Source organism: Dendrobium catenatum, unplaced genomic scaffold, assembly GCF_001605985.2.
Source record: "Dendrobium catenatum unplaced genomic scaffold, ASM160598v2 fragScaff_scaffold_992, whole genome shotgun sequence".
Lineage (NCBI taxonomy): Eukaryota > Viridiplantae > Streptophyta > Magnoliopsida > Asparagales > Orchidaceae > Dendrobium > Dendrobium catenatum.
Window position 1 is genome coordinate 729,846 of NW_021319454.1, and position 25,219 is coordinate 755,064.

The 25,219-nt window shown below is 37.8% G+C and overlaps 1 protein-coding gene across 2 annotated transcripts in view; it reads right to left on the reverse strand.

The window, feature by feature from the left end:
- Positions 1–25,219, reverse strand: part of LOC110101153 (DEAD-box ATP-dependent RNA helicase 39) — a 56,431-nt gene that overhangs the window by 14,943 nt on the left and 16,269 nt on the right. The window contains exons 7-8 of one of the 2 annotated variants that reach the window (XM_020828944.2): positions 2,146–2,245; positions 1,975–2,023 (exon numbers count right to left, since the gene is read on the reverse strand). In XM_020828944.2, the coding sequence (XP_020684603.1) occupies positions 1,975–2,023; positions 2,146–2,245 (149 nt within the window). Of the gene's footprint in view, positions 1–1,974; positions 2,024–2,115; positions 2,246–25,219 lie in introns of both variants that reach the window. The other variant, XM_020828943.2, reaches the window with a different exon arrangement.

Below are 25,219 nucleotides of genomic sequence, written 5' to 3' on the forward strand. Positions count from 1 at the left end.
TCGGTAAGAGACCAGGGTCAGAAAGACCGTTGTCTAGTGATGGAGGTCGGATGGACCGTAGTCGGTAGGAGACCAGGGTCGGAAAGACCTTTGTCTAAGGATGGAGGTCGGATGGACCATAGTAGGTGACGGAGGTCAGAAAGACCGTAGTCAGTAGGAGACCAGGGTCAGAAAGACCGTTGTCTAGTGATGGAGGTCGAATGGACTATAGTCGGCAGTATTCTGGGAGAACTCTGGCATCAAGTGGTGGCCTGGTGGAGCTTAAGGCCTCAAGTAGTTGTCCGGCGAAAGTCTGGGCCTCAGGTGATGTTCTGATGGAGCATAGTGCCTCAATTGGTGGTCTGACAGAAGTTCAGGCCTCATGTGGTGGTCCAGCAGAAGTCCGGGCCTCAGGTGGTGTCCTGGTGGAGCACAAGGCCTCAAGTGACGGTTCGGCAGAAGTCTGAGCCTTAGGTGGTGGTCCGGCAGAGCAACGGCATCAGGCGGTGGTCCGGCGGAGGTGAGGGCCTCAAGTGGTGGTCCGGTAGAGGTGAGGATCTCCAGTGGTGGTCCGGTGAAGCAACGGCATCAGGCGGTGGTCCGGCGAAGCACAGGGCGTCAGGTGGTGGTCCGGCAGAGCAACGGCATTAGGCGGTGGTCTGATGGGCACAGGGCATCAAGTGGTGGTCCAGATGAGCAACGGCGTTAGGCGATGGTCCGGCGGAGCACAGGGCGTCAGGTGGTGGCCCAGCGGAAGTCCGGCGTTAGACGAGCAGTGGTGGTTCGATGGAACCCTGGCGGTGGTCCGGCGAAACTCCGACGGTGGTCGAGAAGGCTACGAAGCAAGAGCGATCTCCGATCTCTCTCTTTTTTCCTTAGGCTCAGGGGTCTCCTCCCAAGAGGAGAGGGAGCTCTATTTATAGATTTTGGGAATGGCATGGCCCATAAAAAGGTGGAGGATCAAGGGCAAGTTGAGAGTAGTTGGATGGACGGTCGATGTTGAATCCCTTGATCATGAACCGTTTGATGGACATTTGAATGTCTTAGTGATGTCGGAATTCAGTAATCTTGGGCTCGTTGGATTTGTCTCGTCGAGCCGCTCGATTCGACTGTAAGCATGTAATGTTTGGAAACCGCTTGGTAACCCGAATTGTTGTTTGAACCTTCCAACAGCGCTTCGGGTCTTTGATTTGGGCTCATTTGGGCTCGGATTGAGTCGAATTTGGCGTCGTCGGGCTCGTATTTTCGAGACGCTCAGTTTGACTGTAAGTTTGCTGAAATCAGAGTTCGGATGGTCTCCGAATTAATTTTTGAAGTTTCCAACTTGATTTTGCATCGAGATTCGCGCCCGATCAAGGTAATTTTTTGACGACGTATCAACACTTTAGATAGCACTCACCGGAAACGAATGGAAAAAATTTTCAAAATGTCTATCCGAAATAATTAGTATAACGTTATGATGATGATCACTTTTTAATTATGATAATCTACACTGATTATTGGCATTTAATTATATTTCAATTATATCTTTTACAAATATCAGAGAATATGGCAGCAAGATGAATGAATTTTGAGAATATTATTTGCACTAGGTATTAAACTTTTGCAACAGCTCGTAACCAAATCCACATAATTAAAACGTAGAGAAAATATATAAATTATAAGCAGAGTGCTATAAACTTAACCTATAGTGGAAGCATACTTAAAACTAAAAAAGTAAGACAACAATTTAAACATCGACTAACTTTACCTAAGCAATATTGTAAATCGACTAATGATATAATTTATATTTTATCACTATATGTTGTTGTGCAGGGAAATGTGACAAGCTCTCCCAGTCCTAATGTGATCCCATACATTATTCTTATAAAACGTACTTAAAGCAACATGTGGATAAAACAGAACAAACAAAACCAGTGGCATATATGAAAACTGAATGAACAAACAACTTGCACGCACTAGCATCCAATTTAAAAGGGCATGAACCAAGCATACCTTTGGCACCCATACGCGCAGTCCTTCCTGTTCGGTGAAGGTAATCAATCTAAAATCATATAGGATGTAATTCAAGCACAGGTTCAACAAAAGATATAATAGAAACAAGTTCAATAAATAAGAAAAGAAGGTAGCACGCACAGAATTCTTTGGGAAATCAAACATAATTACATGGTCAACATCTAGATCCAATCCCCTAGCCGCCAAATCAGTGCACACCAAGGTAGGGCAGTCCCCTTCATTGCTCTTAAACTTCCTCAGGTTTTCCACTCTGGCAGCAGAGATGAAAATGAGAGCCTAATTTGTATTTTTTTTTTTTTAATGAATCTCACCAGTAAAACAAACTAAAAGTAATGGACAAGAATAAATGAGTGTGGAGGCTGATAAATCTTAACCACAAATATTTCATGTAATGAATGAAAAAAAATTCAATTATCTTGACAATAACACCACCATTGTCATAATTATCATCAGTAACCTCTTAAACCAATTTAAGGTCAGCTCGATGAATCATTCTAGTGCAGGCAAAAGTTTTCACCCATTACTCCAAATAAGAATGATAACACCAATAGAAAAATAGTGAGAAGGAAAGCATCAAAGAATAAATGAACAGGAGAAGATAGGCTCCCATACCAAGGCGAAGGGATATGGGAAGCTCTACATCAAAATTCGAGGAGAAAAATGATTTATTAAGCCAATATTTATTTTGGGAAGCCAAAACTTCCATGGGAGACTTATTTAAATGTTACATGCTATGAATTTTTGCTAGCCTTGTTGCAATCGAGGATCCCTAGTATGTGATTTGATAATGACAAACATTATTGATTGAATTATTGCTTTTCTCATTAAATATCTTAGATATTTCTTTTATCTATGAGTGCTAACATTACAAATAAGACATACACCGCTTAAGGATACTGAAAGCTCAAGAATGGGTAAAAATAGGAATATCAAGTAACAAAGTCTGTAATTTTATTTTTCTTTATTCTCTATTTCTTGAGTCTGGCCACATAAGAGTGTATACAATTTGGTGATTGTGTCACACACATAGGGAAAGTGATATGAATTTTAAAAGTTAAGAGTGTATACAATTGGGTAATTTTTTGACGACGTATCAACACGTGCTGCGGGTCGCGATCTGCGTGCTGTGCACGCGGATTTTGGGTGGCAGTTCGCTGCCACCGCCTTAAGCGGGCCCCACTAGCTGGAAAAAACTATTTTTTGCCTTTTTTGGGTCTTAAAAAATCCCAAAAAATTCCAAAAAAGTTCCGAAAAATTAAAAAAAAAATTAGAATTTAAAAATGACAGTAACTTCCTCCTCTTCCAGAAATCAATAAATAGGCCCCCTAGGCCTTTAGAAAAAATTGCACCTTTTCTTTTTCTCCCTCTGGCTCCCTGATAGTTTAGGCTTTCCGCTATTTTCGAGTGGGAAATTTTCCCTGCTTGACTTAGCGCCCCTCCTCTTGCGTAGAAGTTAGGGGATTTCTCCTCCTCCTTTTCCCCCTCTAACTTTCAGACAGTTGAGGCTTTCCGCTATTTTCGAGTGGGAAATTTTCCCTGCTCGACTTAGCGCCCCTCCTCTTGTGCAGAAGTTAGGGGATTTCCCCTTTTTTCCCCTCTGGCTTTCTGATAGTTGAGGCTTTCCGCTATTTTCGAGTGATAAATTTTTCCTGCTCGACTTAGCGCCCCTCCTCTTGTGCAGAAGTTAGGGGATTTCTTTCTTACTTAGATTCTCACCTCTCTTTAATAAGAAAGTTGAGATGGGTGATCGCGCCTCTACCAAAGAAGCTTTCGCCAAAGAAGATCGTCCTACTACCCGTTCTGAGCGTTTGAAGAATATTCCCAAGGCGACAAAGGCTGATGATGTTATCTCCACCATCACTGAAGATTCTTTCATCTCTTTTAGGAAAAAATTTCATTTTCCTAATGATCTGGTGATGAAGGTGCCGGCGAGATCTGATCGCACCTGCTTTCCTCCCCCGGGATATGTGACAGTGTACGAGTTCAGTTTGCGAGCGGGGTTGCGATTTACGACAGCTCCAGAATTGATTGATATTCTGACGATCTGTGGATTGGTTTGTCTCAATTTTCCTATCGGGCTATGTCGGTCATAATGGGCCTGATTGCATTTTTCAGAGACCGCGGAGTGGTGCTGTCTCCAGATTTGCCTAGCTCGGACGGGGCGTATCTATACTGATACGCAGGGTCGTGTCTCCTTCAGATTTAAGTGGCTGGATATTCATACCAGGGATCCGTCTAAAGACTGGATTAGCGACTTCTTCTATGTGCAGAACGATTGGGGCCTCCAAGAAAAATGGGGAAAGTTGAAGGAGTTATCTATCCCCCTTCACATTGGACCGGAAGACTTATTGAGGATACTGAAGCTTCCTGATATTGATGCCCTCCGTTATGAGATGTGTTGCTTGAGCAGAAGCATATACGAAGAATATTTATTCAAGGTGGGACTATCAACTCATGCAGGGAGGACGCACGCACAGATGTTGAAGAAATCTGTGAAAGTTCCGGAAAACCAAATTAGTCAATCCAAGCGACCTGAGGGCGAGGGAGATTTAGAGGTACCTAAGAAGAAGAAGTCAGACGAAATTTTGGCTGTTGCCGGCAAGGGTCCTCGCTTTTCTCCGTCCAGGATATACATTCCAGAGGATGTTCTGAAATATAAGTGCATTGGTCGTCGAAGAGCCGAGGAGTTGGTGAGTTCACCCTCTCTCCATTTCCCTTGTATTTGTATACACATTTTCAGGGATACACTTTTCACTTGTTGATTCTTTTTTGAATAGTACCTTGAGGTGAACAAAATCTTGAATGACTGGAACGATGAATTCGTGAAGGTCAAATACCTTCAGGGGGAATACAAGAAGAAATACGACGACAGAGTGAAGGAGATGGAGACGGTAGAGGATCAACTTGAACAATGAAGAAAAGAATTGGCGAACAAGATCGCTTCATCCTCTTCCCAGAATGAACGGATGGATCATTTGTATATACAGTTGGTGGAGGCAGAGGCAACAAACAATCAACAACTGAAAGATATGCAAATCCTTGAGGCTGAGAATAAGAAGCTCCTGAACAAGTTGTCGGAGAATGTAGCTCAACTGTCACCGTCTGCAGCCATAGAAGAGTTTAAAAAATCTTACGCCTTTAAGATATTTGTCGAGGATCAAGTTCAGGAAGCTCGCGATCATTTTTATGACGTAGAGGTGAAGGCTTTAGAAGCAGAACTTATGGAAGATGGCTTCATCAAAGGCTTCATGAAGGGCGTTCGTGCAGTGCAGCGTAAGAACGGAGGGGAGATCGAGGGGTTGACTCCGAGCCAGGCTTCTGGTGATCCTTCTCCAGACTCTGACGGTGAAGAATTGGAGAGTGATTTGCAGCATATTTTCGATTTGGAGGAGGACGATGATGACATTGAGATTCTGTAGAAATATTCTGACGTTGTCTGTATTGCTTTTATTTTATTTGTGATGATTGTACGTGTGTTTGTATAATGTTTTCAAATGATGTACTTGATGTTTGTGAGTTTTATATATATATATATATATATATATAATATGTCTCTTTTTCATAAGTATATGAGATTGACTCAATCATTCTAGTAGTCTCTTTAACTTATATGAATGTGAGAGATATCTTTCTTGGATATCTTGACCTATCCGAGGTTGTTAATCAAAGCATTTGCATGATGATTTTAACCTGTATGGAAGAGGTCGAACCAGATCCCCCTGGGATTGGTTACCTAGTGATTGAGATACAGCATTAGTTATGTATTTCTCGAATCACGGGAAAAAGAGCTTGAGGAGAGATAGTATTGAGATAAGATGAACATCACATTACTATATTATATAAAACAGTACGACAATTCCCTAGTAAACTTAGGGATACAACAAGAAGTATTTTTCTACAATCAACATACAAAGAGCGTATGAAAAACTTAAAAGATACAAAGCATAGCTACAGAGCAAGACAAACACTACGAATGACATCACACCAAACAGATAATAGCATCAACTTCATCTGATATTACTTGTGAAGGTTGCCCACATTCCAAGTTCGGGGAAACATTTTTCCGTTGGCATCTTTTAGTTTGAATGTTCCAGGCTTGACCATAGCTACCACCAAGAAAGGACTCTCCCATAGAGGGGAGAGCTTATTACGCTGAGGGCCTTTTCCAGCAGCTTCGATGCTTCGAAGAACTAAGTCTCCAACGGAAATGGTTCGAGGTTTTACTCTCCGATTGTAGTGAGGAGTGATCCGCTGATGGTATGCAGCGACCCTGAGTGAGGCTTCATCCCTTGCTTCAGGGAGGAGATCTAGATTTGTCCTGAGTTTCTCCTCGTTGTTATTGAAGTTAAAGGTTTGAACTCTGTTGCTTGGAACTCCAATATTCACTGGTATGACTGCTTCTGTACCGAAACAGAGGTTAAATGGAGTCTCTCCTGTAGGAGTCCTGGCCGTGGTGCGGTAAGCTCAGAGGATATTTGGGAGTTCTTCAGCCCATTGCCCCCCAGTTTTCCCTAGGCGTGTCTTCAGCCCTTTCAGAATTGTTCGATTTGCAACCTCCGTTTGCCCATTTGCTTGAGGATGGTCGACAGCCATGTGGACGAGTTGAATATGAAAATCTTTATAGAAAGATGTAAAGATTTTTCCAGTAAACTGAGTTCCGTTGTCGGTGATGACCATTGCTGGAATACCGAAGCGACAAATTATACTCTTCCATAAGAATTGTTTGGCATTTGCTTCAGTGATTTTTGCTAAGGGTTCTGCTTCCACCCATTTCGTGAAGTAATCTACGGCCATGATGATGAATTTTCATTGTCCTGTGGCTATAGGGAAGGGTCCCATTAAGTCAATTCCCCACTGGGCAAAAGGCCAGCGGCTTTGAAGTGATGCAAGTTCTAGAGCTGGAATATGGGTGAGATTGGAATGCAATTGACAGTTTTCACACTTTCGTGTAAACTCCATCGCGTCCTGTTTCATTGTAGGCCCCTGCCTCGTGATTTTATAAGCTAAAGCTCTTCCTCCCAAATGCTCGCCACATACTCCTGAATGAATTTCTCGGAGTGCATAATCAGCTTCTGAAGATGGGTGACACTTCAGGTATGGTCTGGTGAAAGCGCGTTTATACAACTCACCACCAATGATGGTAAAATTTGATGCTCGTCTTCAAAATCTCGTTGCAGCCATGGGTTCTTCAGGCAGTACCCCATCTTATAAAAAAGACAAGATGGGATTGATCCAAGACACCTCCCTTGATTCATCGATTGATTGTATGACCCATGGACCCTGAATACTTGGAAAGTGGATTTTCTCAACGCACTTTCTCTTGTAGATGTCTCAAGTCGTTGATGTTGCAAGTTTTGAAAGAGCATCTGCTCTGGCATTCTGCTCTCGGAGAACATGTACAATCAGATATTCTCCTATACGGGCCAAGAGTAATTTCACAATATTGCAATATTGGGCCAGTTGTGGATTGTGGATATCAAACTCTCCCTCCACCTGAGAGGCGACTAGTTGTGAATCAGTGTGGACTACTAGGTTCTGCACCTCACAATCAACTGCTAGTCTTAATCCAACAATAAGGGCTTCGTATTCTGCCGTGTTGTTTGTTGCTGGAAACTTGAGCCGGAGCCCATACTCAAGAGTAGTTTTCTGCGGGGAAATTAACAAGATTCCAGCCCAAGCGCCAGAACTTCCAGAAGATCCATCAACATGCAACGTTCAACACAGAGGAGAAGACAAAGTACTTGATTGCACATCGGATACTGGGACGGTGCATTCAACCACGAAATATGTAAGTGCTTGAGATTTGATATCGGGTCTAGGCAAGTAGTTAATGTAAAATTGTCCAAGTTCTACAGAGCACTTGACGAGCCTACTCAATGCTTCTGATTTTTGCGGAATACTTTTCAGCGGCAGATTTGTGTAAACCCCAATTGAGTGGGCTTGGAAGTAAGGACGTAGTTCTCTGGCAGAATAAACTAGTGCTAATGTTGTCTTATCCGCTAAGGGATAACACCACTCTGTTTCAGATAGGATTTTACTGACATAGTAGATGGGGCGTTGTACAGCATTTTCCCGTACCAAGACCGAACTGATGGCTTGGGCCGAAACAGCTATGTATAAATACAACTTCTCCCCAAGCGTTGGTTTAGAAAGTAGCGGCGGAGTAGCCAAATACTTTCGTAGCTATTCGAAGGATTCTTGGCATTCATCTGTTCATTGGAAACCGGAGCTGCGAGCGCCTCTGAGTACTTTGAAGAAAGGCAGATACTTGTCTCCTGAGCGTGCCAGGAAACGAGACAACATTGCAATTCTCCCATTAGGCCTTTGGACTTCCTTGATGTTCTTAGGTGGCACCATATCTCTTAACGCCTTGATCTTTTTGGGATTGGCTTCGATTTCTCTGTGGGTTACCATAAAACCCAAAAATTTTCCAGAAGCGACTCCGAAGGAGCATTTGGCGGGATTGAGTCGCATATTGTAATGTCTCAATAAATGGAAGCACTACTCCAAATCAGAGATATGTTGAGATTTTTCGAGACTCTTTACCAACATGTCGTCCACGTATACCTCCATATTTCGTCCAATAAGGATTTTGAAAACCTTATTCATGAGGCATTGATAAGTTGCTCCAGCATTCTTGAGCCCGAAAGGGCATCACCTGATAACAATACAATCATCTGTCTGTTTGAAATGATGTTGCTTCTTCATCAGTCAGATTCATCTTGATTTGATTATAACTGGAGTAGGCGTCCATGAAACTCAACATCTGATGTCCAGAGGTGGTATCGACTAACTGATCGATACGAGGAAGTCAAAAGCTGTCTTTTGGGCAGGCTTTATTGAGATCTATACAGTCTATGCACATCCTCCATGCTCCGCTCCCCTTTTGAACCATAACAACATTTGCCATCCAAGTAGGATAGTGCACCTCTCGAATGAATCCGACTTCTAAGAGTTTGTCCACTTCTTGTTTGATCACCTACTAACGATCTGGTGCAAAATTCCGCTTCTTTTGGATGATTGGTTTGTGCGCCGGATCGACTTTAAGGGAGTGTACGATTACTTCGGGGTCAATCCCGGGCATATCCGCCGGACTCCATGCAAAAATGTCCTGATTTTCTCGTAGAAAATCTATGAATATTTTCTTCTCTTCTTCTGAGAGAAGTGACCCAATTTGCACCTTCTTTAGAGGATGTTCTTCAGAGATAGATACAGTAGTGAGTTCTTCTACTAGGGAAGCCCTCTGAGGGATGTCCTCGTACCGGAGATCAAAGTCCTCAATGTTTAGAGTATCCGTTGGGCGTGACTTGACCTACCTGAGATAGCAGGTTTGTGCTATTTGTTAATCTCTGCATACCACACTAACTCCTGTCGGAGTATAGAACTTCAGCTTGAGGTGAGGGATGGAGGCGACAATCCCGAAAATCGACTGAAGCGGCCTTCCAAAGATAGGGTTGTAAGCTGATTCAGACTTTACAACGATGAACTGGACAGAGTATGTAGATTGTTGGGGGAATTCTCTAAGTACAACTGGGAGACTGATTATCCCTTATGCTCGTACAGGTCCGTTATCAAACCCATACAAAGGACCTGCAGCAGGTTGAAGCTTCTCTCTGGTGATACCCATATTAAGGAAGGTAGAGTAGAACAGGACATCCACAGAGCTACCATTGTCCACAAGAATTCTCTTAACATTGTAGCACGGGTCACCTATGCCTGCATTGATAACAAGCGGATCTTGGAGAGGGGTTTTTACTCCCTTCAAGTCAGAATCGTCAAAGGTGATGGAGTGATCTACACGAGCTTTCTTTGGAGTTGGAATTTTGTCTAAAGCCAAAAAAAACTTTATCGGATAACAAAGGGCCTCCGGCTATTATTTCAATTTCTCCAACTGCTATTCGGTTATTCACCGGTGGCCTTGTCGATCTTGCCCCCTAGTGAGACGAGTTTCCTCTCGGGTAAGTGGATCCCGAATGAACTGTCGAAGATAGCCTTGGCGGATAAGCCTTTCAATTTCCTCCTTCAGTTGTCTACATGCTTCGGTAGTGTGGCCACGACTACGATGAAAGTGGCAGTATTGATCCCGATTTCCTGTATTCGGCTTCAAAGGATGTGGCCATTTCACCGTATCTTGATGTCGAACAGCCATTAACACATTTGCTCGAGATGTATTGAGATGAGTGTACTCTTTTTCTTGTCAAGGTTCTCATCGTGGCAATGGAGGCCTAGGGGCAGATTGTTCTTCCCTTACCTCTTTCGCTGTGAGGAAGAATTATCCGCCCCGGGTGCACCCTTGCGCTTCCCAGTAGATTGCTCAAACTGTTTCCTATGGGTGTTTATAGCCTCGTCTGCCGAGATTTGAGCTTCTACCTGGTGAATTAAATCGGCATATGAAGGAACAGTGTCGCGCATAAGTGAAGAAGAAAAAGGGGCCAGGGCGAAGGCCTCCAAGGAACTCCTCTCAACAGTTCAGGATCTACTCCTAGGATTTATTGAGCTTCAGTGAAAAACTGCTGAAAATACTCCTTCAACGATTCTCCCTCATTTTGGTTGATCCCGGAGAGGTGAGAAGAATCCTTAGCAATTCTTCGGTTGGCTACAAACTGCTCAACAAAAGCTTGGGCCAATTTTACAAATGAGGGGATCGTTCCAGACGGAAGCGAATAGAACCACGTTCAAGCCTGTCCTTTGAGGGTGGCAGGAAAAACTTGGCAGAGAAGGGCGTCTGAGGCTCGTTGAATGTGCATAATGGTTCTGTAGTGGTCGATATGCTTGTACGGGTCGGACGTTCCGTCGTAAGACTCGATGCTGGGTACTTTAAATCTAGCCGGAATGGGATGCTATAATATGGCCTCGGTTAGAGGTGATGACTCCTAAAAGTTTCTCTGTCGGAGAGTATGTCTCGCATCCCCTTGGGGGAATTCTTCCCTTACCAACTTTCGTAGTTCGTGACGCAGGGCGTCGTTAGGGAGCTCTGCAACATGTGGTTGGGCAGAGTCTTCTGGGAGATCCGGGAGAGTGTGAGGCTGCCGAGTTAAGGGCGGAGGATGTGTAGAACTTGCTGTATCGGCAAGTTCGTTATCCTGTCGAGACTGAGGAAGTCTTCTAGGTGGAGGAAGATGAACTTCTGCTTGAAGATGTTCGAATTGGACATCTTCAACCAGTAGTGGATCCTGAGGGAGAAAAACTTCCTCCCGTTGTGCCAATGCCGGCTGCCGATTCTCTCACAGGAGTTGAAGGAACTTGTTCTGAGATTCTTCCATCTTCCGGATTCTTTCTTCTAAAGAAGGTCCCGAGGTCCCTTCTCCAGCAGCATTCTGCACCCCAGGATGAAAAGAGGCAGACATCAGGCGTCTATGGTTAATAGACTGATTTCTGGACTGACGAAAGTTGGAGCGAAAAGCTCCAACGATATGACTATTGCGTCTGTTGACCATCGTAGCAAAACTTAAAGTAGTGGGATAGTGTTCCCACAGACGGCGTCAAACTGTTGCGGGCTAGAATATACGCGGCGGTAAAGTTTACAAATTCACATCTGAGCGTTGCACGAATATTCAGCACACAAATAGAAAAGAAAATGAACACAAGGATTTTTACGTGGAGAACCCGAAAGAGGGAAAAAACCACGAGGCCACGCCCAGTTGAAAAGATCCACTAGTGTTTTGTAAATTACAAAAAACTGATTCGTCCCACAAGTCAGGACGATCAGATTACAATCTACTTCTTTTAAATTAAAGCAGATTTACAAAGTTCTGCAGAATTCAGGCATCTCCAGAAAATCCGGCAGATTTCCAATGTATTCAGGCGGTGGGAAGAACTCCGCGGTGGTCGAGGAGGAGATGATTCTCCCTTTCCCCTTTTTCTCTTCTCTTCTTCTCTCTCTTCTCACTTGAGTCCTCTTATGAAGAATGAGGGCTCTATTTATAGTTTTTCTGGAGTGGCATGGCTTGTAAATAGGTGTGAGATCAGGGGCGAATAGGCAGTGGTCGAATGGACGATTGATGTTGAACCCTTCGATCGTGCACCGTTCATTGGATATTTGAAGGCCTTAGTGATGTCGGAATTCTGCGATCTTGGGCTCGTTGGATTCGTCTCGTCGAGCCGCTCGATTCGAGTATAAGCTCGTTAAAATTGAAGACCGTTTGGTAACTCAAATTGTGGTACAAGCTTTTCAATAGCACTTCGGGGGCTTGATTTGGGCTCATTTGGACTCGGATTGAGTTGAATTTGGTGTTGTTGGGTTCGTATTTCCGAGACGCTTAGTTTGACTATAAGCTTGCTGAAATCGGAGTTTGGGTGCTCCCGGATTTAATTTTTGAAGTTTCCGCGTTGGGTTTTGCCTCGAGATTCGTGCCCGATCAAAATAATTTTTTGAGAATATATCAATCATAATATCAAATCTATAGAAATTTTTTCGTAGTGTCCTCTCCCCTTTCTTTCTTTCTTTCTTTCCTAATTTTTTAAATAGAAATATTTCCAATTATTTTCATTTTTTAGCTCCTATATTACTACAATGATTTCCATCTCCATGGACAACAACAATGCTCATATTCCCTTTATCCTAGGTTAACATGGGATTGAGGGAGGATGCAATCTAAATCTATGGGGATGTTACAAAACATTCATTCAGATGAATGGAAAGAAACATCCAAAATGGTCTCAATTGATTCGCATATTCTTGAAGAAAATAGAAAACTTTGGCCATTTACTTGTCAATGGACTTGAGAAATTAGTTATACAATTATTTTTCAATCCCTAATATTGTATATTTCCTATTAGAAGCTTTTCTACAATTGTAAAAATTCTACACAAATATTGGAATGAAAAAAACTCACTATTTATAAAGTATTGTCGTGGTATCAAAGCCCTGAAATTTTTTCTCTAGTGTCCTCTCCTCTTTCTTCTCACCCTAACTTCTTACATAGAATCATTCTTTTATTTTTGTTCATTTTTTCCGTTCCCACAAACACACTACCACCACGATTTCCATCTCCATGGATAACAACAATGGTCATATTCCCTTTGTACGGATTATCTTGGGAATAAGAGATTGCAAAACATCCATTTAACGTACCAGCTAAATGGAAAGAACCATCCAAAGTGCTCACAATTGTTCTTTTTTTCACATTCATAGCAAACATATATGGGTCTCAATCGTTTACGTCTTATATAGATGACTTTACCAATGTGCGTGAATCTTTTTACTAAAAACTAAGAACTGGCATATATTCTTTTATATTTGTTACAACCTAATCAAAAATAAATCTGGCACTGAAATAAAAAGTGATAGATAAGACAATGTCAAAGACTATTCTAATTGCTCTCCCTCCTAATATATACAGAGAAAATTAATTCATTAGTCCTTTTATGTACAAACATCCCAAAAAAATAGAGCAACAGAATGAAATTATGATCACCTATGTACCTAACACAAAGGCTCTTTATTTTCAAAAAAATATATTTATCTAAAAAATTGTAGAGAGGCCTATTTTAACACCTTCCCACGTCATTAAACCAATTGCCTACAAGAGTTCTTGCATTCAAAAGTCATATGCAAATCCAAACCAATTTTTTTCTCTCTAGCAGCACCTCCAATAATTTTGTTCCCAAAATATTTCTTAGTTTTGTCTTCCTTCAAGCACTTTTCAAAAATTGAGGGAAACTTGATCCATGGGCAATGAAAGGTGTCTTCATTGGTTATTCTCCCACACAAAAAGGACACAAAATTATACCACCCCCATGAGAAAGGTTTATATTTTCGTTGATGTCACTTCATTGAAGAACAATACTTCATTACTACTTAGCCCCACCAAGCAATGTCATTACCCTTCCTTACCACTCATACGAGCAAGCAACTATATTCCAGAATCAACTACTTCATAAATCAAGCCTATAGCTAAACCACTTTATACTCAATCAGTATAAGTTTACTCAAGAAGAAAGTTATCAATCCCTCTATGCAAGTCCAATCAACAATACCAAATCAATTCTTGTCACCGAGTACGCTAGGGAGCAACTAAAAAGAAACTTCGTAACAAAAGTACAAGAACATTCAATGAATACTTTGTATATCAATTTTTATCATACAAAAGACTTCCTCATAATCAATAAACCATCTTTACTAGCTTGCATACTACATTTATTCCTAACTTATATCTGAGATATTAAATAATAATATTTATAATAATGTTATCAACGAGAAAATTTATGCACTTTATCCAAAAAGAATAACATGAGGATTAGTAAAGATACCATAAGGAAAAAAATTGGTAGGAGGTAGATGGATATTTATGAAGTACAAATCAAATGATTCACTAGATGGGTATAAAACTAAATTGGCTGCCAAAGACTATATTTAATATATGGGATTGATTACCTTGAAACCTTTCTTCCAATTGCTAAAATAAATATCATTCAAGTACTTTAATCATTAGCAGCTAATACGGATGGAAAGATACAAATAGTTTGATATAAAGAATAATTCCTTATATGGTGACCTAGAGAAGGAAGGATACTTGGAAGTAACATCAAGATTTGATTGAAATATAAATTAAAAGATATGTAAGCTATCAAATGCATTGTATGGATTGAGGCAATCATCAATGGACTGATTCAAAAGGTACACTAAAATAATCAACGAGACTATTATTTATTAAATGCATGACTTCAAGGGGAGGTCTCAATAGTACTAGTTATATCAACAGTATTATCATGGCATGTACTAGCAAGAAAGGAATGGAGAACTTAATAGAAATATTATTTAAAAAAATTAAAGTCGAAGATTTAAGCAAGCAAAAAGGTTTCCTTGGTATTGAGATTACAAACTCTCAACATAAATACCTTTTATCATTAAGAAAATACATAATTAGTAGAGGCAAAGTGGGGATTGGCCTTTTAGTGGTGGGAAAATTTGTTTGGAGGCTTCAAAGGATGTCACTAAAAGTATAATGGCTTTGAAATAGATCATGGAGAGGTAGATCTAGGGTAAATAGAAAGATTGGGGTCAACTAAATGAGGACAGCACCCAGGACAACAAACCCTAGAATTGACTTTAGCCCTTTAGTGTTGCTGGTAAAGCTGATTTGGGCTTGGAACTGCTTTAAAACATTAAGAGGGTGTATCTATTGATATTCTGAAATGTTAAAAGATTTTTAAAGATATTTTCATATTTTCCCTAAACTTATAAAAATGGATATAGTAAAATACAGATTGATTATTTTCTTATAAAAAAATTACATCATTTAGATTGCAAAGATTGTAAAGTTATTTCGAGTGAAAATTTATGTATACAATATCGATTATTAGTTTTGGACATTAAGATAAAGGTGGAAAACATAAAAAATAAAATAAAATTATATTCTAAGATTAGATGGAGGTATTTAAAGAATATTAACAAAAGTATTTTTAGAGTAAAATTTTATATCTTAAGATTTTGTCTGTGCATGAGAATGCTAATGTTATGTGAAAAAAATTAGTTAGTGAAATTAAGAATATTGCAAAAGATATGCTTGGAGTTTTGAAGGGAAAAGCTCCTAATAGTAAAAATAGTTTGTGGTGGAATTCAAATGTGCCATAAAAAAAATAAGAAGATTATAAAAATTGGTTTAAAAGTAAAAAATTCTAATAATTGGGATAGATATAAAGAGCTCGTAAGGAATGTAAGAAAGCTATTTGCGATGCAAAAAGCTAAATTTTTAATGATTTATATAATATATTAGATACTGAGTGAGAAAGATATATGTATAAGTTAGCTAAATAAAGAGATAGGAGTAGTAAGGATTTAGTTCAAGTGAAGTATATTAAGGATGAATATCAAAAAATACTTTTTAAGAAGATGATATTCAACAAAGGTGGATGAGATATTTTGCTAAATTTTTAATAAAGAATGTGAAAATACAACTGACTTTAGTGACTTTAACACCGTAAATAAAAATAAAGATTTTTGTTTTTATTATCGTATTAGTAAAACCAAAGTTAGAGAGGCTTTAAAGAAAATGAAGTGTGAAAAAGCTGTTGGACCTGATGATATTCCAATAGAGGAGTGGAAAAACTTAGGTGATGAAGGAATTTTTTGGCTTACTAAACTTTTTAATACTGTTTTGAAGACTAAAAAGATGACAGATGAGTGGAGAATAAGTGTTAATTCCTATGTTTTAGAATAAATGTGATGCACACGAATATGTGAATTATAGAGGAATTAAGTTAATGTGTCATACTTTAAAACTATGGGAGCGAGTTATGGAGCGTAGGTTGCGGCGTGATACTGATACTTTTTAAAATCAATTTGGATTCATGTCGGGTAGGTCTACTACAGAAGCCATACATTTATTGAGAGGTTTGATGGAGAAATATAGAGAGAAAAAGGAGGATTTACATATGATATTTATTGAGTTAGAGAAAGTATATGATAAAGTTCCAAGAGAAGTGCTATGGAGAGTTCTTGAAAAGAAAGGAGTTAACAATGCTTATATTCAAATCATTAAAGATATGTATGCATGAGCTATTACTTGTGTTCAAACAAAAGGTGGTTTGACCAAGTATTTTCTTATTTCGGTTGGATAACATAAAGGATCAGCCTTAAGCCCATATCCTTATGCTTTAGTCATGGATGTTCTCACTAGAATTTGCAAGAGGATGTACCTTGGTTTATGCTTTTTGCTAATGATATTCTTCTTGTTCATAAGACTAGAGGAGTTGAAGGTAAACTTGATTTATGGAGGTCAACCTTAGAGTCTAAAGGTTTTCACTTTAGTTGATCTAAAACTGAATATATGGATTATAATTTTAGTAGCAATAAACCTAGTTAGGGGATTGTGACTTTGGGCGATCAAGTCATTAATAAGAGTACACATTTTAGATATCTTGGATCTACTGTTCAGAGTGATGGTGAAATAGATGGGGATATTATCAATAGAATTCAAGTTGGATGGTTGAAGTGGAAAAATGAATTGGGCTTGTTGTGCAATAAAAAAGTCCCCCTCAAACTTAAGGGGAAATTTTATAAGATGGTGGTGAGACCTGCAATGCTTTATGGTACCGAATGTTGGCCATTAAAAGAGAAGCAAAATACTAAGTTAAGTGTTGCAGAGATGAGGATGCTTAGGTGGATGAGTGGTTTTACCCTTAGAGATAGGATACGAAATGAGCATATACGTGAAAAGGTTGGAGCAGCTCCAGTGAAAGATAAGATTAGAGAGAGTCGCCTTAGATGGTTTGGTCACATTAAATGGAGGCCTTCCGATGACCCGGTTAAGAAAGTTGAGGTATTAGATTTGACTTATGTTAAGAAAGGTAGATGTAGACCTAAAAAGACTTAGTTAAAAAATATTAGAAATGATCTTTCTTTATTATATTTAAATGAGAATTTGAATTTTAACAGGACACAATGGCGAAAAAAGGATTCATGTAGCCGACTCAACGTAGTGGGATTAAGGCTTGAGGTTATTGTTGTTTGTTGGTGTATCATTCCTAATCTTGACAGCCCTTAAAGGAGGGAAATATTTAGAGAAAAACTTATAAGTAAAATCATTCCAAGTGATGATAGGGCCTGAGGGTAAGGAATTTAATCACATTTTCGCCTTATCTCATAGAAAAAAATGAACAACCGAAGTCTAATGGCATTGTTAGATACTCCATTATACTTAAACGTAGCATAGTTCTCTAAAAAGCTAGTTATATCTAGGTTGGGACCATTAACAAGAATTCGCCCAAGCTATGAATTCTAGATCTTTTGGATGATCGTGGATTTGAGTTCAAAGTTGTTGGCTTGGATGTTTGGCCTGTGGATACTCTAGTGAATACCCTCTACCATAGGATTGACATACTCTCTAAGAGATCTAGAATGATCATTCTTCTTATTAGGTTTGACCATCTCTAAAACTTGAGTCTTTTTTGTTTTTCCAAATTTTGTAAATATTTTCTCTATCTATTGATCAAACAATAGGCTTTCCTTACTAATTTATTATGCATGCACAACCACAAGCTACAAATGCAAATGCAATGTGCAGCAAAAAATAAATACACACTAAATCAATTCAAAATTTTAAGCAACAAATGAATACAATTTCACAACTAACAAAAACAACAACAAAACAACAAGATTAAATATGTAATTATTTGAACAATATAGAGCAAATAACAGAATAATATTCAAGGCTCTCCGATAACGACGTCAAAAACTTAGTCATTTCGCAAAGCTTGCAATAAAAATATGTAAGAATGATTTATACACAGGTTTTTTATTTTGTTCCAATTCTCTTATTTATTCCTTTACTCCTCCGTCGAGACAATAATTCACACTAGGTTTTAAATTAGAGCATGGCTGATATAATAATTATATAAAGATTGAGATAATTGAAAGCAGCATTGAACATTGCAAGCACTAGAGTTTACTAAGTAAGCTTTCTCGCATATAACAAGTCTAGAAAAAATAAATTAGTCAGTCATTAATCAAAAAATATACAAAACATTTTACATTTAAATAATAAAAAAAAGAGCAAAATGACACTGGCAAGCGCTTCTACAAATGATTAAAAACATTTTTCACTCTCTGAATGGTCTTTCTTTAAGCACTCTCACTCTTGCATTCTCTTGCATAATAAGCAAATGATCAGCCCTCACAAATTCAGCCAAAAAATTATTTAATTAAACACACTAGCATTAATTTCGCGGCAGTACGACGCTAATGAAGTGAGCTAGCGCTTCTAAATTTCTAAACTGCGGCACTGCATCAGAATCGACATGTCATGTCATAATGTAACCGACCCAACCGCTTAGCCACGGTATTGAGGCGATTTAGCGCTGCGACACCATCTTCAGCATTGTAGCATTGCTATTTCCTTGGTACTGTGGCACGTAATTTCCTCCACTGCATTGCTTCTCTCTCTATCATTTTTATGAAAAATTAGGATTTGAGTGCCGCGGTGCTCCACTAGGTGGCGCTTGAGCACTGAATTAAATGTAAAAAATAGAGAGCTAAGCGTCATGGAACTCCTTAGCGTTGTGGTGCCTGAGTTGTGCTATAAGCACTACGACGCTTGATGATATAGTACAACGACGCTTGATGATATAGCGCAAGGTTTTTTACCATGTTTTTAGCACTTTTTCTGAAATTTCATGTACCACAACAATCAAAAGAAGGATTTTCACAATAAAATAAGTACACAAATAATAACAACAATTTTCACTAATATGTTTGTACCCACATAGACCCTATCGAAGGGTATTTGTAGAAACTGGGAGACGCAAGAATATCATAGCGCAAATTAAATATGCATTAAATGTTTAGATTTCATCTATGTCCTTCCATCATTATTTGTAGGTTAAGCGGCTCCCTACTCACCCAAACAAATAGTCACCAATAGTAGCTTAGAACACACTCGCTCGTGGTTCATTCATCACACATCTTGCCATGGAGTCATTCACAAGACATTGCTAAACTGCCTCAAGTCACCATTCCATGAATAAGTAAAGAACTCGTTTCCCAGGAGTAGTAATTAACTCACCATATTAAAGAAAAAAATGGCTAAAATGTTTTTTTAAGTATTTTACTCACCATTCAAAGTATATACATTAGAGCTTGCTAGAATATCATAATTGTAGCACTCACTGCGATGTTGTAAAATAAGGCACTCGTAAAAATATAGAAAATATCATATGTGTTGAAACTTCATAATTAAGGTGCTCGCATTGTAAAAAGAAAGAATATAACAAAATTAAATCAATCGCGCAAATACAAAAATTTTATTAATACAATAACTCCACACATTTACATATTGCAATAAATAAAAAATGGTGTGAGGCTACTTGCCACCATGGAAAATTGTACAAATTGGGTTACTTGCCATATTAGGCAATAGGACCCTTAGATCCTCGAAGTACCCTAGAAGAATTTTCTTCCCTGTACAAATGGACTAGCCTTGAGTAGGCTGCGAGTCGCTACCACCTAGGCCTACATAGTTGCAAAGTCCTTGAATTAAGTACTCATCTCTAAGGTGAAACCCTTTTGAGAGCTACCTAACTCTCCCAATACCACTTGCAAATTCATCATTTTCTCGAGGATCTAGCTCCACCACCATCTCAAAGGTAATCGACCTTTGATGGGAAATGAGGTCGCTAAAATTCCCTATTTATAGCAAATATAGCGCCTTCCCTGTCGTCGTTTTCCCCTAAGGAATGGGATCCTCCTGCTCCTTGGTAAGCGCCCCGTCAAGCTTGGCAGCCGCCTCTTCAACTTGCTCGCCAACAACTACCAATTCTATTCTTGTTGAAGGCTTGGCAGAAAGGGATCAGAAATTGAGAAATTATCTACAAAACTAAAAGGAACTGCAAGAAACATATCATGTAATATTGTCATCTTTGTATATAGCTCAAGAGCCCCGCAGTTTTAAAGCCAAATTCTCGAACTAGCTCACTGGACACCCCAACAACTCACTCAAGGAGATGTAGATCACACCCATTCGTAGAAGACACTCATAACTCATTTTATTTTTTAGCTTCTTGAGTACCTATTAGCACTTATACTACAAGCATTTAAGCTAATAGATTACTCTTTCTCTCTCTATACTCTCAAAACTAGCCTACCAATAAGGTTAGGTATCACTGAAAGACAAATTTGGGTCCAACGATCTCATATATGCTCCATTCATAACCATCGGTAAACAATTTGTGAACATTCTCATCAAATGATTATCAGAGGCAACCTTTCAAAAATTATTAAGTAAGCGTTGCAATGAATAATATCCATTAATTTATTTGAAAGAGAATGTAAAAAAGCTCCTTAATTCGTCCCTTCTATACCAACAATACTATCTCAACCCTCTAGAACGCAACACCTTCAACACCACCATCTATACCCTAGCACCTCATGAATTCATCTAGGATCCTTACTACCACCTTAAGAATGCATGTGAGCTACACAACTGCACAACGAATCCTATTGTAGTTAATCCTATAATTATTTTTCAGTCTTTGAGATTGTATATTTTCAATCATAAGTTTTCCTAATATTGTATAAATTTTAACATTGGAATGAAAAACACTCAATAATTCCCAATCACTCACAACAAAGAATAAGCTGATGTTTTCTCAAAGTGGAAAATACATGACACTTTCCAAGAAGATGAATGACTTGATAACTTGTTTTAAGTGATAGTAACAAAGCCGGAAGGAGTGTTTGGATTGCCTCCATTGCAATATAGAAGTCACAGGTTTACATCAAAAAAAAAATCTTTTCAAATATAAATCCTTCTTCATACAAGAATTAGATGGAGCCTCATCCACTATGTACAACCATTTTTGTTTAAATGTTTGGCTAGAGTTGGTGTAGCAATGACATGAAATGTCGGGGTAGCAAAAAGATAGGATATCAATTTCCTCGTATAATCTGAACAGATTTAAAAAAAAAAAATCCTTGAAATAATTTATCTGGTAGAAGGATCAGGTTATACCAAAGCTGAGAAAACATGGGTTCATATTTGGAATTTTTTGAAGATTGGGTGTCAAATTTACTGTGGCCTTTCATGAAAGGGTCTCTAATAACACTGGTCCTCGAAAGTGTTAAGCACTATGCTTGGGTAATAGTACAAGATAGGAATTGTCAGGGTTCATAGAAGAATGTCTCTACCTAATGTGTGGTGAATTCACTAGGAAGCACTTAGACTTTGATTAAGTGCTCAGGTGACAATATTCCACCCATTCTTCCCTTATTACTCGGGCAAATGATAGAGAGGATTCTAGTTATAATTGTCAAATAATTATGACATGAATCATTTAATATATTGTGTTAATACTATGGCATTTCCTAGAAGCGACACGTTATATGATCTGAATACAGCGAGAAGTGTGCAAGGACCGCTGCACTGGCTCCTGGGTGCAGTGTTAAATGAGCAAGCGTTCCCACATCATGGAAGTATGCGAGCAAAGAAGCTAGTACATGAAACTAAAATTAGAATAGAAACTTAAAATATAAATTACCCTTATAAGAAAATTAAATATATTAATAGGTATTAAGATTCATAGGAACATAAATATTCTATGTATTTAGGAAACTAAATAGGTTGAAAAGAAGGCTAAGGAGGGATAATTTAGGATTTAAGCTATGGTACTCTGATAGGAGTCGTATTAGAAATGGTGTAGGTGTGATTATAAATAAGTATCTGTAAGGATAATGTTAAATAATATTTGGAGATAAATATATAGCTTTAATAATTGTTATTGATGGTAAGATTACTAATATTATAAGTGCTTATTCTCCTCAAGTATATTTGGATATATGTTCAAAATTAATATTTTAGAATGACTTAGAATAATTAATACAAAAGATACATTTTGAAGAAAGAGTTTTTTTAAAAGAAAATTTAAATGGACATATTGGTAGAGAAGTAGAAGATTTTAAAAGCATTCAAGATGGCTATGGGTTTGTAGTGACTCATGGAGGTGGTAAGACCATATTAAATTTTCCTATAACTTTTGATTTTGTAATTGTAATACCTTACTTAAAAAAGAGAGATAAACATGTCATCATTTATAAGAATGGATATTGTAAAATTGAGATGGATTATTTTTTATAAGAAAAATAAATTGTTTAGATTACAAAGATTGAAAAGTAATTACAAGTAAAAGTTTATATATCCAACGTCGCTTATTAATTTTGAACTTTAAGATAAAGGGTAAAATATAAAAAATAAACTAAATCATTGTTCTAAGATTAGATTGGAATTTAAATAATATTAATAAAAATATTTTTGAGAATAAGCTTTCAAATCTTAAAACTTTGTATGTGCATGAGAAAGTTAATGTTACATAGGAAAAAGTAGGTAGTAATATTAAGAATGTTGCAAAATATGTGCTTAGAGTATCAAAGGAAAAAACTCCTAATAATAAAAAATAATTAGTACTATAATTAAAATATACAAGAAAATATCAAAAATAAAAAAATTAGTTATAAAATTTGATTTAGATGTAAAAATGCTAATAATTGAAAAAGATATAAATAGACTTCTAAGGAGTCTGGGAAAATAATATGTGATGCAAAGATTTTAGCTTTTAACAATTTATATAATAAATTAGATATAAATAAGGATGAAAGATATATGAATAAGATAGGCAAATTAAGAGATAGGAATAGTAAGGATTTAGTTCAAGTGAAGTGTACTGAGAATGAAGATCAAAAAGTACTTTTATTAGAAGAGAATATTCATAAAGGTGGATGAGCTGTTTTGCTAAACTTTTTAATGAATATTATGAAAATATGATTAACTTTAGTGACCTTAGCAACCTAAATCAAAATAAAGATTTTCATTTTTACCGGCAAACTAGTAAAATTGAAGTTAAAGATGTTTTAAAGAAAAAATGAAGTGTGGAAAAGCTATTGGACCTGATGATATTCCAATAGAGATATTAAAATGCTTAGGAGATGAAAGAATTTCTTGGCTTACTAAATTTTTTAATATTATTTTAAAGACTAAGAAGATGTCAGATGAGTGAAAAATGAGTATGTTGATTCTTATTTTTAAAAATAAAGGTGATGCGCAAGATTGTTCGAATTATAGAGGAATTAAGTTAATGTGTCATACTTTGAAATTATGGGAGAGAGTTATGGAGCATAGGTTAAAACGTGATGCTAATGTTTCTCAAAATTAATTTGGATTCATGCTGATAGGTTTATTATTATGGAATCTATACATTTATTGAGAAGTTTGATGGAGAAGTATGGATAGAATAAGGAGGATCTACATACAATGTGTATAGATTTAGAGAAAGCATATGATAAAGTTCAAAGAGAATGGACATGGAGAGTTCTAGAAAAGAAAGGGGTTAATAGTCATTAAGGATGTTATGCAGAATTTGTTATTGTATTCAAATAGAAGGTGGTGGTTTGACCAAGTATTTTCGTATTTTTGTTGGATTACATCAAGGATCAGCCTTAAACCCATATATTTTTGTTTTAGTCATTGATGTTCTCACTAGACATTTGCATGAGGTTGTGCTCTGGTGTATGATTTTTGCTGATGATATTCCTCTTATTGATATAAGACTAGAGAGGAAGTTAACTTGAGGTCAACCTTAGAGTCTAAAGATTTTCGTTTAGGTATATCTAAAATTGAATACATAGAGTGTAATTTTAGTAGTAATAGATCTAGTGAGGTGATTGTGACTTTGGGCGATCAAGTCCTTAATAAGAGTATACGTTTTAAATATCTTGGGTCTATTGTTTAGAGTGATGGTGAAATAGATGGGGATATTATTAGTAGAATTCAAGTTGGATGATTGAAGTGGAGGAATGCATCGGACTTGTTGTGTGATAGAAAAGTCTCTCTCAAGCTTAAGAAAAAAATTCTACAAGATAGTGGTGAGACCTGCAATTCTTTATGGTGCAAAATGTTGGTCATTAAAAGAGAAGTATAATATCAAGTTAAGTGTTGCGAGAAGAGGGATGCTTAGTTTTTTTTTTTTTTTTTTTTTTTTTTTTGAAGAATTGCAAACTTGCATTAAGAGCTAAGAAAAGCTATTACAAACTAATCAAGAAAAGCATGCCTCATAATCCTTCTTCAAAAGACTAGATAATGAAGAAGGAATATCAGGAGAAAGAATAGAATCGAAACAAAAGTTATTATGTAAAGCTAGAGTTGCACACAAATCTGCAACTTTGTTACAATTTCTAGGGATGTGTTGAAATATTACCTTATTGAAATCATGGAGGAAAGTAATATGCTCGGAGATCTGACCATCAACAGTGGAGTTCACGACAGAATTATGAAGGAACTTGATGGCATTGTAGTTGCCTCCCTTTATTATTAAGCCTTTACAATCAAATTTCTAATCTTGAATGAAGTTCTTCAAAGAGAAAATAGCTTCCAACTCAAGTTGGTTGATATCCCAATGAAGTTTTTGCTTCCCAAATGCAAGAAGTAAACTTCCTTTAGAATCCCGTGCCACACCACCAATGTTGGCTAAATTTGAATCTAGTAGCGATGCATCAACGTTAATTTTGATCCAATCAAGTGGTGGGGGATGCCATGAGGTTTCGAACTCCCTAAGGAGGTTAGCATCCCAGTTAACTATCATTGGATACTTACTTGTGGCAGTGAATAAAACATTGGTAGCGATCACTGAAACTGGAATTGATGGGTTACCGTGCTTCACATCATTCCTACAGTTCCAGGAGAAGTAAACAGCAGTGCAGTAGATCTTGACAATATCTAAACTGGCAATGGATAGACAT